Source organism: Lonchura striata, chromosome 7 (assembly GCF_046129695.1).
Source record: "Lonchura striata isolate bLonStr1 chromosome 7, bLonStr1.mat, whole genome shotgun sequence".
NCBI classification, from domain to species: Eukaryota; Metazoa; Chordata; class Aves; order Passeriformes; family Estrildidae; genus Lonchura; species Lonchura striata.
The window spans coordinates 17,754,592-17,766,769 of NC_134609.1; the positions used below are offsets into that span (position 1 = coordinate 17,754,592).

Here is a 12,178-nt window from a genome sequence, read left to right on the forward strand (position 1 = left end):
GACCAAGCTGTACATCTAACACAAAGATAAAAGTACCTAATTGTCATTTCCTATGCTTGGTGTGATTTTTGAGCAGTTCAGTGAAACCTGTATTGCCAATAAAAAGACATCTCTCAAAATGCATAAATAGGTGCAGATCCTGAATATTTTGACTATATCTTTTTACTCATTTTAATTTCTAGGGCAATGCAGAACCAATAATTTTCAACTGTTTTAATTCAATTAGCCAATCAGTATGCTGGGGTTATTGACTGGGGGGTAGGTTACTGAGTCTCATATTTTCTGTTAAAAGAAAAAGTAATTAATTTCAGAAGAAGCTAGGTAGAGAGGAAGCTGGAAAAGGAAGCAGCTGAGGACCAGAGAGGAAAATGGCATAGGAAGTGGGAGTCAGAAGGGGATGAGGGGATGGTGGATGTACAAATTTGATAAGTACATGCAGACTGGCTGGAAAAAGCAATGGAGAATGGAAAGGGTAGATTTAATTAACAGCTCCGTTGTGGAAAGGAATTTAGGTTGATTGAAGAGACCACTGAAAAGGACCACAAAAATAGAATGACAGGGAAGAGATATGAGTAGAAGTTTGATGGACTGAAAAATAAATTAAATTCATCGGGCTAATGCTCTAAGCTGGCAACAAGAAGTAGGTGAATGCTCTGCTGTCCCAAATAACTGAGTAAACCATGCATACCTCACTTAACTCTGGATATGGTGTGAGAGAAGCCTTGAGCTACATTAGAAATCTGAGAGCAGACATCAACAACTTAGCATAGGGGAATAGCAAACACAGGGAGCTAGAACAGATACAGATTATAAAAACTCAGTTTCCTAAGACTGATTGACCCCACATTGGTCTTCAGCTCAAGATGGTGTCAGTGTTGTCAGCAAATATTTGTTAGCTCTGTAGCACAGTACATTTCCTGCCTAGTGAACAAAGCCTAAATACCTTACAGGATTTGAAGTAAGCAGCATTTCTTTGAAGAAATGAAGTCTATATGCATAAACACAGGAAAATTGAATTAAGGTCAAAATTCAATGCACCACATTCTGGGATGTCTTAAATTGCATGTCTTTGATTTTGCAATCTCAATAAGGTTCTTCTGTAGTGGTTTGTTTATAGTAATCCCATATGAATTACTTACAACTGAGTTTCATAAAATCCAGGATTCTGCTTTTTTCTCATTTCATTCACTCTTACAAAGCTTTATAAGGTAAAATACAAAAAAACCCCAACAGTATTTGACAAAGCTGCTCTAACTAGCACAGACTTAAAGTGAAATGTGACTCTAGCTAAAGTGAAAAAGGAAATAATCCCTGAGAATATTTTTAAGGACTTTGTGGTAGTATGAGATTGTTAGAGAATTGCAGGGACAATAGGTTTTTGATCTGTTTTTGTTTACAACATTGTGCTACTTAACATGTTAAAATTTTTGCCTGTGCTGTCAGACAGGAAGTTCCAAGTTTCCTTTCACTTTGTGTGCCCCAAACTAAAACATTTTAGTCTGGAGGCCAAAGTATTGTAGAATGTTTTTAATTTTTAAAATTGTAATGGGAGATTGGAATGCATAACAATGTAGTGTTTTGCAACGAAGAACCACAGATCTGTCATTTTTAACAGACACTAATTCCCTTTTATGTACAATATAGTCTTGTTTACAAACTAAATTTTAGCAAGTTCTGTTAAGTCAACAGATAACGATTTTAATATTTTATTTTTCAAGCTGTCAGTATTTCAACACTGGTCTTTTTCTTTCTCCTTCATCAAAACTACTTGGAGTAAGTAGATGACATGTAGAAAACATGAAGATATTTTGTTACACTATGTTATGATATAGCTGGGTAAGTGCCTAGAATATTCTAATACTAGCCTTATTATTCTATTTTACTTGATTAATTTACTTGTTACTGTTCAGAATTTAATATCAATAAACTAATGAGAGCTAGACATGAGTTTAAGAGAAGCATTCTAGTCTGGTATTCCTGATTAAAAGCACAGGACAAATCCAGTGGTAATAAGAAATGAGAATTTATGATTAGGCTTCTATTACATTCAAAAATTATTCATGCCCAGAATTATTAGAATAAATTCCACTGCATTATTTTGCATCAGTACCATTACACATGATTTTGCCTGAGGGTATCAAGTCAATGGGTAGTGCTTGCAATACTGCTTTTTCAATCATGCTTTGTTATACTGTCATTTCAAAAAGTAATTCTTTTTCCCTCTGATTTATTTAGCATCTTGTTTGTAGCTGGCTTAGGAACAGATTAGATTTTATTTTAAGGCAGGCATGCTGATGTGAATATTACTGCAGAAAATACCAGTTAAACCTTAAAATTACATATGGAGATAATATATTGTCAGAGAAACTTCAGGTTATTGCTACTGAAAACTGTTATGATACTGTCAAATGAAAAATGCACTGTGTCTGCAAATGTTGTGGGATATTATTATTGAATTTGTTGACATACTTCACATTTCTAGTACAATTAGTACTTCATTATTTATGTTCTATAATTATAAATTTGTTTGTGCTGTTGATAGTCTCATTCATAAACATAACTTAAATATTTAGTGAAATGTCTAATTACAAGTAAAGCAAAAATCACCACTAGCCAGTCTTTAAAACCAAATGAAAAACATTGGGAAAAGCACAGAAGGAAAAACACTTGAAAGTTGCTGGTCATGTTGTTTAGGAAACTCCTAGAAGACAGATTGTCAGATGTTATAACTATCCACAAAATATAAACAATGCCTGTTGACCATAATGGAGCTAAATTCTGATGCGTAATTACTGCCCAGCTCCTTGGGGCTTGATTCTGTAATGTTTTTTTCATCAAGTAATGTTTATGTTGAGAATGTTGTCTGACAGAGTACTGGTGGAATGAGCTGCTGTCCCTCTCAGGCTAGATAGCAATATGAATACCAGACCATGAAGAGGTTTCACTTTTCCATGGTACTTTCTGGGAGTGTACATACTATGCAAAACAATAATTGAGTACAATTATTTGAAAGCTCTTACATATTGACAGGCTTGTACACTTTTTAAAATGGAAATTGCTTTACTTAGCCTTTTTTTCTTCCTCTGTTTCCTCCCCACTCTCTCCATAAAATAATTTTGCTTGCTATGAAGGTTACTGAGCACAGTGATTCCTTTGAGCACTTTGTCTACCTGATGATCAGCTGGAGATTTCAGAGAAGTAGCCACTATTTTACAGATCAGTGTTATGCTGTATTCCCATACTTTCATTGTTGATTGAAGGCACTCAACCTCCTCTCAGTCAGTACACTGCAGGAATTTATGGATCTTCCATAAAGCTTTCTCTACAGTTGCTTTACAAAATTCTCAGTCTGTAAATGGTGTAAAATTGCAAAGCTATTTGTTATGCTGAAGCTCAGGGCAGATTTATATTTTCCACCAAAGATGTACAACATTCATTTTGTAAAGTTAGAAATAGCGCAGAGAAGGAAGAGAAAAATGTTGGCTTCCTGCTCAGTGCTTGCAGAGCCTGCTTTCACCTGGGTCAAGGCAGGTCAGCAGAGAGGAGTGGAGTGGGTTGTGATGCTGAAGGTAAGGTTGCCTGGCACAGCATGGCAACCATTTCCTGAATGACAGCTGGAAATCCTGGTGTGTGGGCTGCACCTTGTTAAGGATAGATCAAGGAGATGCACCTTCATCTGTTAAAAAAATTGAATCATAGTCCCTGTGGCTTAACATTGATATCACTTAATTCTGATACTGATGTCAATAATTTTTAAGTGCTGATGATGGCTTTGGGCTCCTCTTAGTAATTTTAGTAAAAAAATTCTTCCACTGTTACTGTATATATTTCTTTTTGACATATAGCATAAAAACCACAGCCCCTTCTCCCACTTAAGGTGATGCTCAGTGACTGAAGTTCCACATGGTATGGGTAGAAAATAGCATGGAGCTAGGTATTTAGGGAAGATTTTAAAGAAATGTACTTGGGAGAGGATAGCTTTCACTCACATTATTTGTATTATTATAAGCCATAAAATAAGTCAATATAAACAAATAAATTATTCTTGTCTTTAGGTTAGTAAACTCAAATATAGACAAAAGCACATGATAATTATGTCACCAAAATGCTTATTTTCCTTGAATTCAGTTCCTAGCTATTATTAGGAAGAGTTATCATGCATTTTCCGATAGGTTTTCTCAGATATTGTAGCTTATACATTTTAGAGCTCCTATCTGCACCAGTTAACCAACAAATCCAGTCTGCAAAAAATCACTCCAGAATGTGATTGATTTTGATAATGAGGAAGATAGGAATATTTTTTTTCAAGTAAGCAACTTTTGAACAGGGAGTAATTGAAACACTTGAAGTTTGCAACATCCCTTTTCTCCCTTCCTTGCAGCTGCTCCTTTTGCTGAGTCACTTTCCAGACACTTGCCTGCACTTTCATCTCAGAAACCCACTAACCCACTTATCCATTCAGATGAAGTAAAACCAGGTTAAGCTTTTTATTCAAGCTGCTGCAAGACCCTAACTAAGTCTTAACTAGGGCCCGAATAAGTTTATCTAAAGTATTGTTCTATTCTAGGTGCCCTTGTTTGCTGTTTCACAGGCTGGAGTAAATTTGTGTGGTTCTGTAAATTTTGACTTGAGTAAAATGTTCTGAATTGTTATATCAGATATTTTAGTCTGAGTTTGAATTTACCTGAATTCAGAAATGTCTGAATGTCAAATTCCACTGAAATTTTCTCTTCACTACTTTCTTCAGTTTTACCTCCCTGTCTTACTATGTGTGTTGCACTCACTCTCCATATGGAAGTTGCTGAACTGCAGAAGCTCATCAGCATGTTCAGTAGGGTAAGAACTGTTAGTATAGGAAGCCCATGAGGAGGTCATGTCAAGTCAATCATTCAATAACTCATCCATCCAGGTTTGGCTTTAGCCTTTTTCCACCCTGTTACTGACATCCTCCATTGTGTCCTCTCCTGCATTTCTCTGTTTTTTTTTACTTATTTTTAAAAAATGTTAATAGCATCTACATATTTAGCATTCCAGGATAAGCCTAATTGAATTTGATGGGGATCAAGGATATATACAACTCAAAGCGTTTATTCTGGGACTTGCAATAACTTAATTGTCAATAAATAGAATCTCCAATTAGTTGTGCCATGGAGTGAATTTGGATAATTTTTCATCAATCAGTCTTTATAATCTGATTACCTCTCTTCTGATTGACCTTTCTTGGAGAAGATGTAAGTGTGAAGCTAAAACAAACATATGCTCTGCCTGTCTGTCTTGTCTTCTCTTGGGTTTTCCTGACTCAGTTGGCTTTGACAGTGGTCCTTGTACTTGTCACATCCAAGGATTCTTGGACATCTGTATTCAACGCATTCAATGTCTGGCTTTGGAACTTAAGTTTTTGTTCTAAAATTATGCTTCCCTTGCTAGGGCATGACTTTTTTATGACCTCTGTGTTTTCAAGTTTACTTTTCATTGTGAGCTAATGGAGGTATTCAGGCTCGTGAGGCAGCTCAGTCTTCCCAGTGGAAAACAGCATTGAAACTTGTATGATTTCCTAAGGCTTGTTTGCTAAAGTTCACCAAAAATCCATGCAGCTCACTGTAGTCAAATGGAAAAGCCTTTGGGATGTCTTTAAATTTGCACTGAGATCTTCCTTTTCTTCTCACTGGATTTGTGTACTTTCAGTCATAGGCACCTTTAACTCTCAAAAAGAGCAAGCAAATGCAATTATATAGATAGAGAGCACTAGGTGGGTGCCTACACATTTTTAGCTTTGCAAAATTTGACCAGTTGATGGAACAACAAATTTTTTGCTTTCTGCTCTCTTTGTTCTTCCTTTCTTCCTTTCTTTTCTTACCTTTCAGGCAGGCTTCATTTCTGTTTTTAAAGAATAATGTAGAGCAAGACTGAAAACTTTCTTGCAATTGTGATCATACAATAAATGAAAATGTGACTACTTCAAGCTTCCAAATGTCTTTTTATTTCTTTTCTCCTTGGTATTTCATGGATTAGAAGAAGTTGCTTGGGGCTATTGTCATGTATTACATTTAATATTCATATATCAAGAAAAAATTTGATGTACTATAGCTACTTGTTTAAAAATATTTTCACAATAGTTGCTATAGCATTCACAGAAATTCTCCCATGAAAGTGTTGGTTGTTTGCACCTATTCTCACTTGTTGCTTTTATTTCAGTATATGGTTATTTCAACATTTTCAGAGATGAAAATTAATTTAATGCTCTACTCATTTTTTGTTAGACCCTTGCACTGAACTCGATAAAATAGGACCACTGAGTAGAGAATATAGCTGCAGTCAATCTAAGAATTGCAGGAAATGTTGAAAGAAAAATACTTCAGTACATTGTTTTGTGGATATGTGATTGTACAGACTTCCTTGATGCAGTCCTCAGACTGTCTCACAAGCTGAATATTTTTGGCTTGGTATGTGGGAGTTTAGGTGAAAATAATCCAAAAGTCACAAAATAATAAAATGTATACCTATTGTAAATGCAGGCAAACCCAGTGGAAAGAAATTATGATGTCTGACTCCAGTTCAGAAGGCTGAGTGACTTCTTTATTATAACTATTCTAAAATACATTAATATACTATATAAAGGAAGATACTAAAACTACATGCCTACTTTTCTAACTGCCATCTCTAATGACCAACTCGTGACCCTGTTCCCGAGAGTCCAGACACAGGTGGATTGGATTGGCCATCAGGCTCAAACAATCCTCACCAGAATCTAATCAAGCAATCACCCCAGGTAAACAATTCTCCAAACACATTCCAGATAGGAAAAACAAAGAGAAGAAATAGAAATTGTTTTCTCTTTCTTTCTCTCTGTGCACCTCTATGAAAAATCCTGAGAGAGAGAGAAATGTGCTTTCCACATATACCCATACTGTCAGGCATACCTTATAAAAGACTGACTTGGTAAACACAGCTTCTTCCTAAAGTTTCTGCAATGCTGGTGTGAGCTGTGTGCCCTGGTGGTGCATCAACACCTGAACTGCAGAACTGGCCCAGGGGCAGAGAACAGGTAGGTCAGGTAAACACACAGAACATTCCCACTGGCAATCATGTGGCAGATATGATGCATTACCTAAGTTTCTGCCTTCATAATTTTTTCTATAAGTCCCTTCTGTTAATTATTTTTTCAAGAATACAAATGCTGTTTGAGCAAATGGGATCAGAGAAAAAGGGAGTTTAATTCAAGAGCTTTGTACTTTTAGTCTGATAAGCCATTGATGTATATTCTATCAATTGTAGGTCTGACATTATGGTGCACTGCTTCACTGAATGCCATGGCCTTTCATATCTAAAGAAGCTGTTGCAAGGAATGTAAGCAGAATAATATTTTCCTTTGTTCAAATTACCTTTAATTATAACTCTTCAATTGACATAAGTGATGACTTGTGAAGATGTCAATAAAGTGACAAATACATGCGTAAGAAATCTAAAGGTGCATTGTGGTCTCTTTGACCATGGCTCATTAAGCAAATACTGTTGCTATCATCATTCATCTACAACTGACTTTACCCATAAATCTTATTTTTAGAATGGACTCTGTCCAAGCACAATGAACAATTAAATTTCAAGTTTGAAAATGACAGTCTGTCCTCTTCTTTTCTGTTGTTCATTTATCACAGTCTTGCTTACGGCCACTGTGGTAATTTGAGATGTAAAGAGATGGGGGTTTAGACTGCTTGGTATTTATCATTCAGTAGAACTACAAAGTTAGGTGTGATCATATTGCCATTATATCTCCACTTTAATATTTTTTAAAAGAAAAGGAAATATTAAGATAATTAAACTGATATGAATATGTGTCATATGTTAAACAATGTGAAAAACAGTGATTTTCAGAAATCACTGATTTCTGAACAAGTGATTACTGTCTTCTGAGAAGAAGAATTTTAAATCCCTAAACCTCTTGCATAAGAGTTTACCATTTTAAAGCATGCAACATAATCCTGGACACAAAGTAAAAATTAGAATAAATGTGTAAATGATATTCCAAGTTCTTGTCTAGAAGCAAAGTTTTATCAAAGAGTGTTCTGTAAATTGCTAAAAAGATATTGTTAGCAATAATCTCCATGCCCCTCCTCCCCTCCCCAATTTATTTCATGTAATAGTAGGTCAGGAGTCCAGACAGACCTTAGTGTTCATGGTCCTTCAGGGTCTTTTGCAAAAAGGGATGTGCCTCATACACAATGTTATAATTTTCAAAAGGATAATAAAATCTGCTAGAGTATGACTGCATTTTCCTGAATTACAGCTGTGAAGCATATAAAAGTCAGGGCTCTGAAAAGAGTGGGAAAAATGGGATATGGAAAGAAATTACTTGGTCTTTAAGGGTGCAATTTGACTGTGGCTTATTCAACAGCAAATGTTCAAATAGTTTATAAAGCAGAGTTATGCCAGTAGTCAGTTTGGAAACTTCATTCTTAATTCTTATTCTTCAGCTAATACCAAGGATTATAAGGATTTAAAGAAAGAAATTAATCAAATTTCCACCATGTGTCTCATCTTCAAAACAGTGAATTTCACATGTACAAACCTGGAGTACTTCACTCTGCAGCAGATTCTGCTGGTTCAGAACCATCAAATCCCCTTTCATCAATGATAATATGTGGTATTAACTTCTATTTTTGGGTACTTAAACTAATTTTCTAAGTTCATCTTCAGCTGGGTTAAATAGTAATGAAATACTATAGTGACAGACTAAGACATTCATATTATTACTTAAGTGTAAGTATTACTTAAGTGTAAAGGAGTATTTATTTTGATATTGGGCAACTGTTATTGCCAAGCAATTTGGTAGTAAACAGTTGGATATCAGTCTGCTTGGAATTCAATTAAATGTGTGCCTTTCAAGAAGGTTGTGCTGTTGGCTAATGCTGATGTAAATAACTAAAACTAGAATTCTGCTTTATTAAGAAATGGGTTGTTTTTTTTCTGGATTCATTGTATTAAAATCTGATATGAAACCAAGTGACAGTAGAAGTATAACACACATGAGCTTTGGCAATGATAGTTAGTATATCATAAAGCTAGCTCTGTGCCTTCACTCTCTGCTTCTCTTTCCATATTATTGATCATTAATGCCAAAATGAAAAATAAGAGGTAGCAACTCATGTAAGAAAACATTTGGATGGCTATTGTTCTACATTATGTGTAGTTAATGGTTATGTTTACAAACACAAAGGTAATATTTACATCCATTGAAATGACAGAATTGATTAAATGGGATAAGAGAAGAGTGTACCAGAAGCTCTGGAGCATTGGGGTTTTTTTTGTAAATTTGACTGATGTTGGTGAAGTGTGTTTTGGATCTCCACAATATTGGTAAGAAGATGAAATAAAATCACAACCAGGCAAGCAGTTCATTACTTCTCTTGGGGAAAAAGGAAAAAATCAAGAGAGAATGGTAGTCAATGCAATAATCAAATTTGCAGCACTATATAAGCATAGATTGACATAGAAGGAAAATCATAGGTTATGATTAACATTAATAACACTTACATTGCTAAAGCAGTTGGCAGATACCAGCCAGAGATTCATTTAGAAACATTGCTTGTAGCTACTGAGAATGGTATTCAGCATCAAATACTTTGTATTAGAAATTTTCCCTGTCAAGCAAATGAAATGAGTTTAGCTTGCAGGAAAACATAAAGTGACAGAACAAAAGAAATGGAATGCAATTTGGGGTCTCAGAGATATGAAGAGCTCCTATTAAAGAATGTCTGTAACATCTGTCTACAAGTGTAAGATTTTTTTCTTTTACTTTTGTTCTTTTTTTTTTCAGTAATGTAGGTGTATGGATTGCCCTCTTTTTCTTAATAATACTAAAAGAAAAAAAAAAGGAATAACAAAAAAATCCCTAAAATCCTGTCATCTCAGGAGACACTTGAGGAACAAAATATCCTCAGTATTGTTATTCAATGGTGTTGATGTCTTCTTTCCTTTTCTTTTATCCTGTTAAATTTTTATTTTCTACCATTTTTCTCCTTCTTCTCTCTATGTGAAAAAGTTCCATATTTCTGCTGTTCAGTATTATTTGTAGATTCCTTTCATTCCAGAATCTGACATTTGAACTTCCTGTGAAAAAAAGAGCTATTCTTTCTCTATGCTTTATAAGCAATCTTTGCTATAGCAGAGACAACTTTAATCACTCATGTCTTGGTTGTGAATCTCTGGTGCCAGAAGTTGTTCCACCATACCCTGGGTCTCCTCTGATCTAATCATGGGCTCCTCTTCCTCACCCATTCCCGTGGGAGTGCCGGACAGACAGCCCTCCTGGAGGGAGCTGCAGGCACACATGGGGTAGTCAGAGATTCTCCTTACTCAAAGGAATTTATCAGTGGGTTCTCCAGACAGCATCTCCTCTTTCACAGTAGAGATTAAATCTAGAAACTCAACCCTGAAGTTTTCACAACACTTGAGTTTGATTATTCAGAGTTGAACACTTATGTAGACTACGAATGATTCAGGAGTTACTGAAATCTTGAAATATTTTTCTTGCTTCCAAACTCTACATTGTGAGGTTTTTACTGTTTTAATATTCACCTACCTTAGCAGCTTTTAAAATTATTATTGTACTTTTGTGATGAAAGGAATGCATAAGGCTATGTACTTACTGTATCAGCCATCATATAGCACACAGGCTTGTGAGTGTTCCTGTGTAAAAATAATCTCTTTTATTATCAGAAGTGCAGGTATTAAAAACGAAACTGCATTTTACTATAAAACATTCAGAAGGAGCGTGTGTAAAGAATAATAAAGCTTGGCTTTTAATTGATGCTCTTAAGGCTTGGCTAGAGACAATTTGTGTCACCATCAAATCAGTTTGAATGCACTTATAGAGAACATTACTGTATTAATTTAAAAACGTTTATGATTTCATGAAGGAAATTCTGCTGTTGACCCTCATGGAAGGATAACATAGGTTGGATTTGAGGATCTTGAAAAAGTAAATCAAAGTTGAAAGCTAGTCATTAAAAGCGAAAACATCAAGCAGCATTAAAATTCTTTTTTAACTTGCTTTTGCATTTCAGGGTAGGCACACTGATGTAGACAGTGTATTCTGTAGAGGATACAATGGGTAGAACTGTCAAATATTAACTCCTTTTCAACAGCAAAAAGCATCAATTGAAATTTCTTTCTAACACCCTTATTGACTTTCCTTTTAATTTTTTTTCACAGAGGATCTTTCTCAAAGCTGGAAGTGAGGAAGAAATCTTTGCACATCTTGGCTTGGATTATGTCGAACCATGGGAAAGGAATGCTTAAAATTATTTGCCAGTGTACATTCATCATTTGACTGCAATGATCTTTCTGCCCACCTTGCAGTCTGGTATAGTTATACATATATAATAAGTATTTCCATGACAACAAAAAAATGAAAGAAGTATTAGAAGCCACTTGCACTTGCTAATGTTCCTAGAAGACAAGACTAAGTTTTTCAAAATCTTTTCCAGTCCTTTCTGGTTTTGAATTTTCTATGTGGGAGTGATAAGACAGAGCTTGTTTTGGGGAGAAAACTAGTAACTGGTGAAATTTTTGCTTATGATAGGAATTTTACACTAGTATGAACAATACTTGTTTTTTAAAGTAGTCAGCTACAACACATAAATAATTCAAAATATTTGAGCTCAGTCAAAACATTACTGAAATGTATGCTGGTCTTTAACTGAATTTCTTATGTATTTTGCTGCTTCCATGTATAAAATTGCTCTGTATATAAGGCTTAATGACCTAGGCAGTAACTACTTCACAGTCTCAGCAACTTGAGGCTTTAGCTGTAATATTTTCCCAGGTAGGGCACCATTCTGCAAAAACTATAAACAAGTTGATAATTCAGTGAGAGTTAAAAAACATTTCACAGGAAGGGATTTTGAATGGAAAAGTGGAATAACTCAGTAGCAATCTTCAGTTTTGTAAAAAAATGCTATAAATTTATAGTACTGATTTGGACTAAAAAGGAATCAGGTTATGAGGTGTAATGATCCTAAGTCAGGAATTTGAATCATAACCTACATGAAAACAATATTTTTAAGTGTCAGGCTTTTTACTGCTCCAAGACAAAAGATTTCAATTATCTGTGCTCAATTTAGATAGATGTAAATTTATTTATTAGTAAGTAAGTGTGAATGCATTTACTTGAGCTGTT

The 12,178-nt window shown here is 35.0% G+C and overlaps 1 protein-coding gene across 1 annotated transcript in view; it reads left to right on the forward strand.

Moving 5' to 3' along the window:
• The window catches only part of DNTT (DNA nucleotidylexotransferase), an 82,329-nt gene extending 70,754 nt beyond the window's left edge, over positions 1-11,575 (forward strand). Inside the window, exon 11 of the mRNA XM_031505260.2 lies at positions 11,212-11,575. Within this exon, the coding sequence (XP_031361120.2) occupies positions 11,212-11,298 (87 nt within the window). The 3' untranslated portion in view covers positions 11,299-11,575. The remainder of the gene's footprint in view (positions 1-11,211) is intronic.
• Positions 11,576-12,178: the final 603 nt, after the last annotated feature.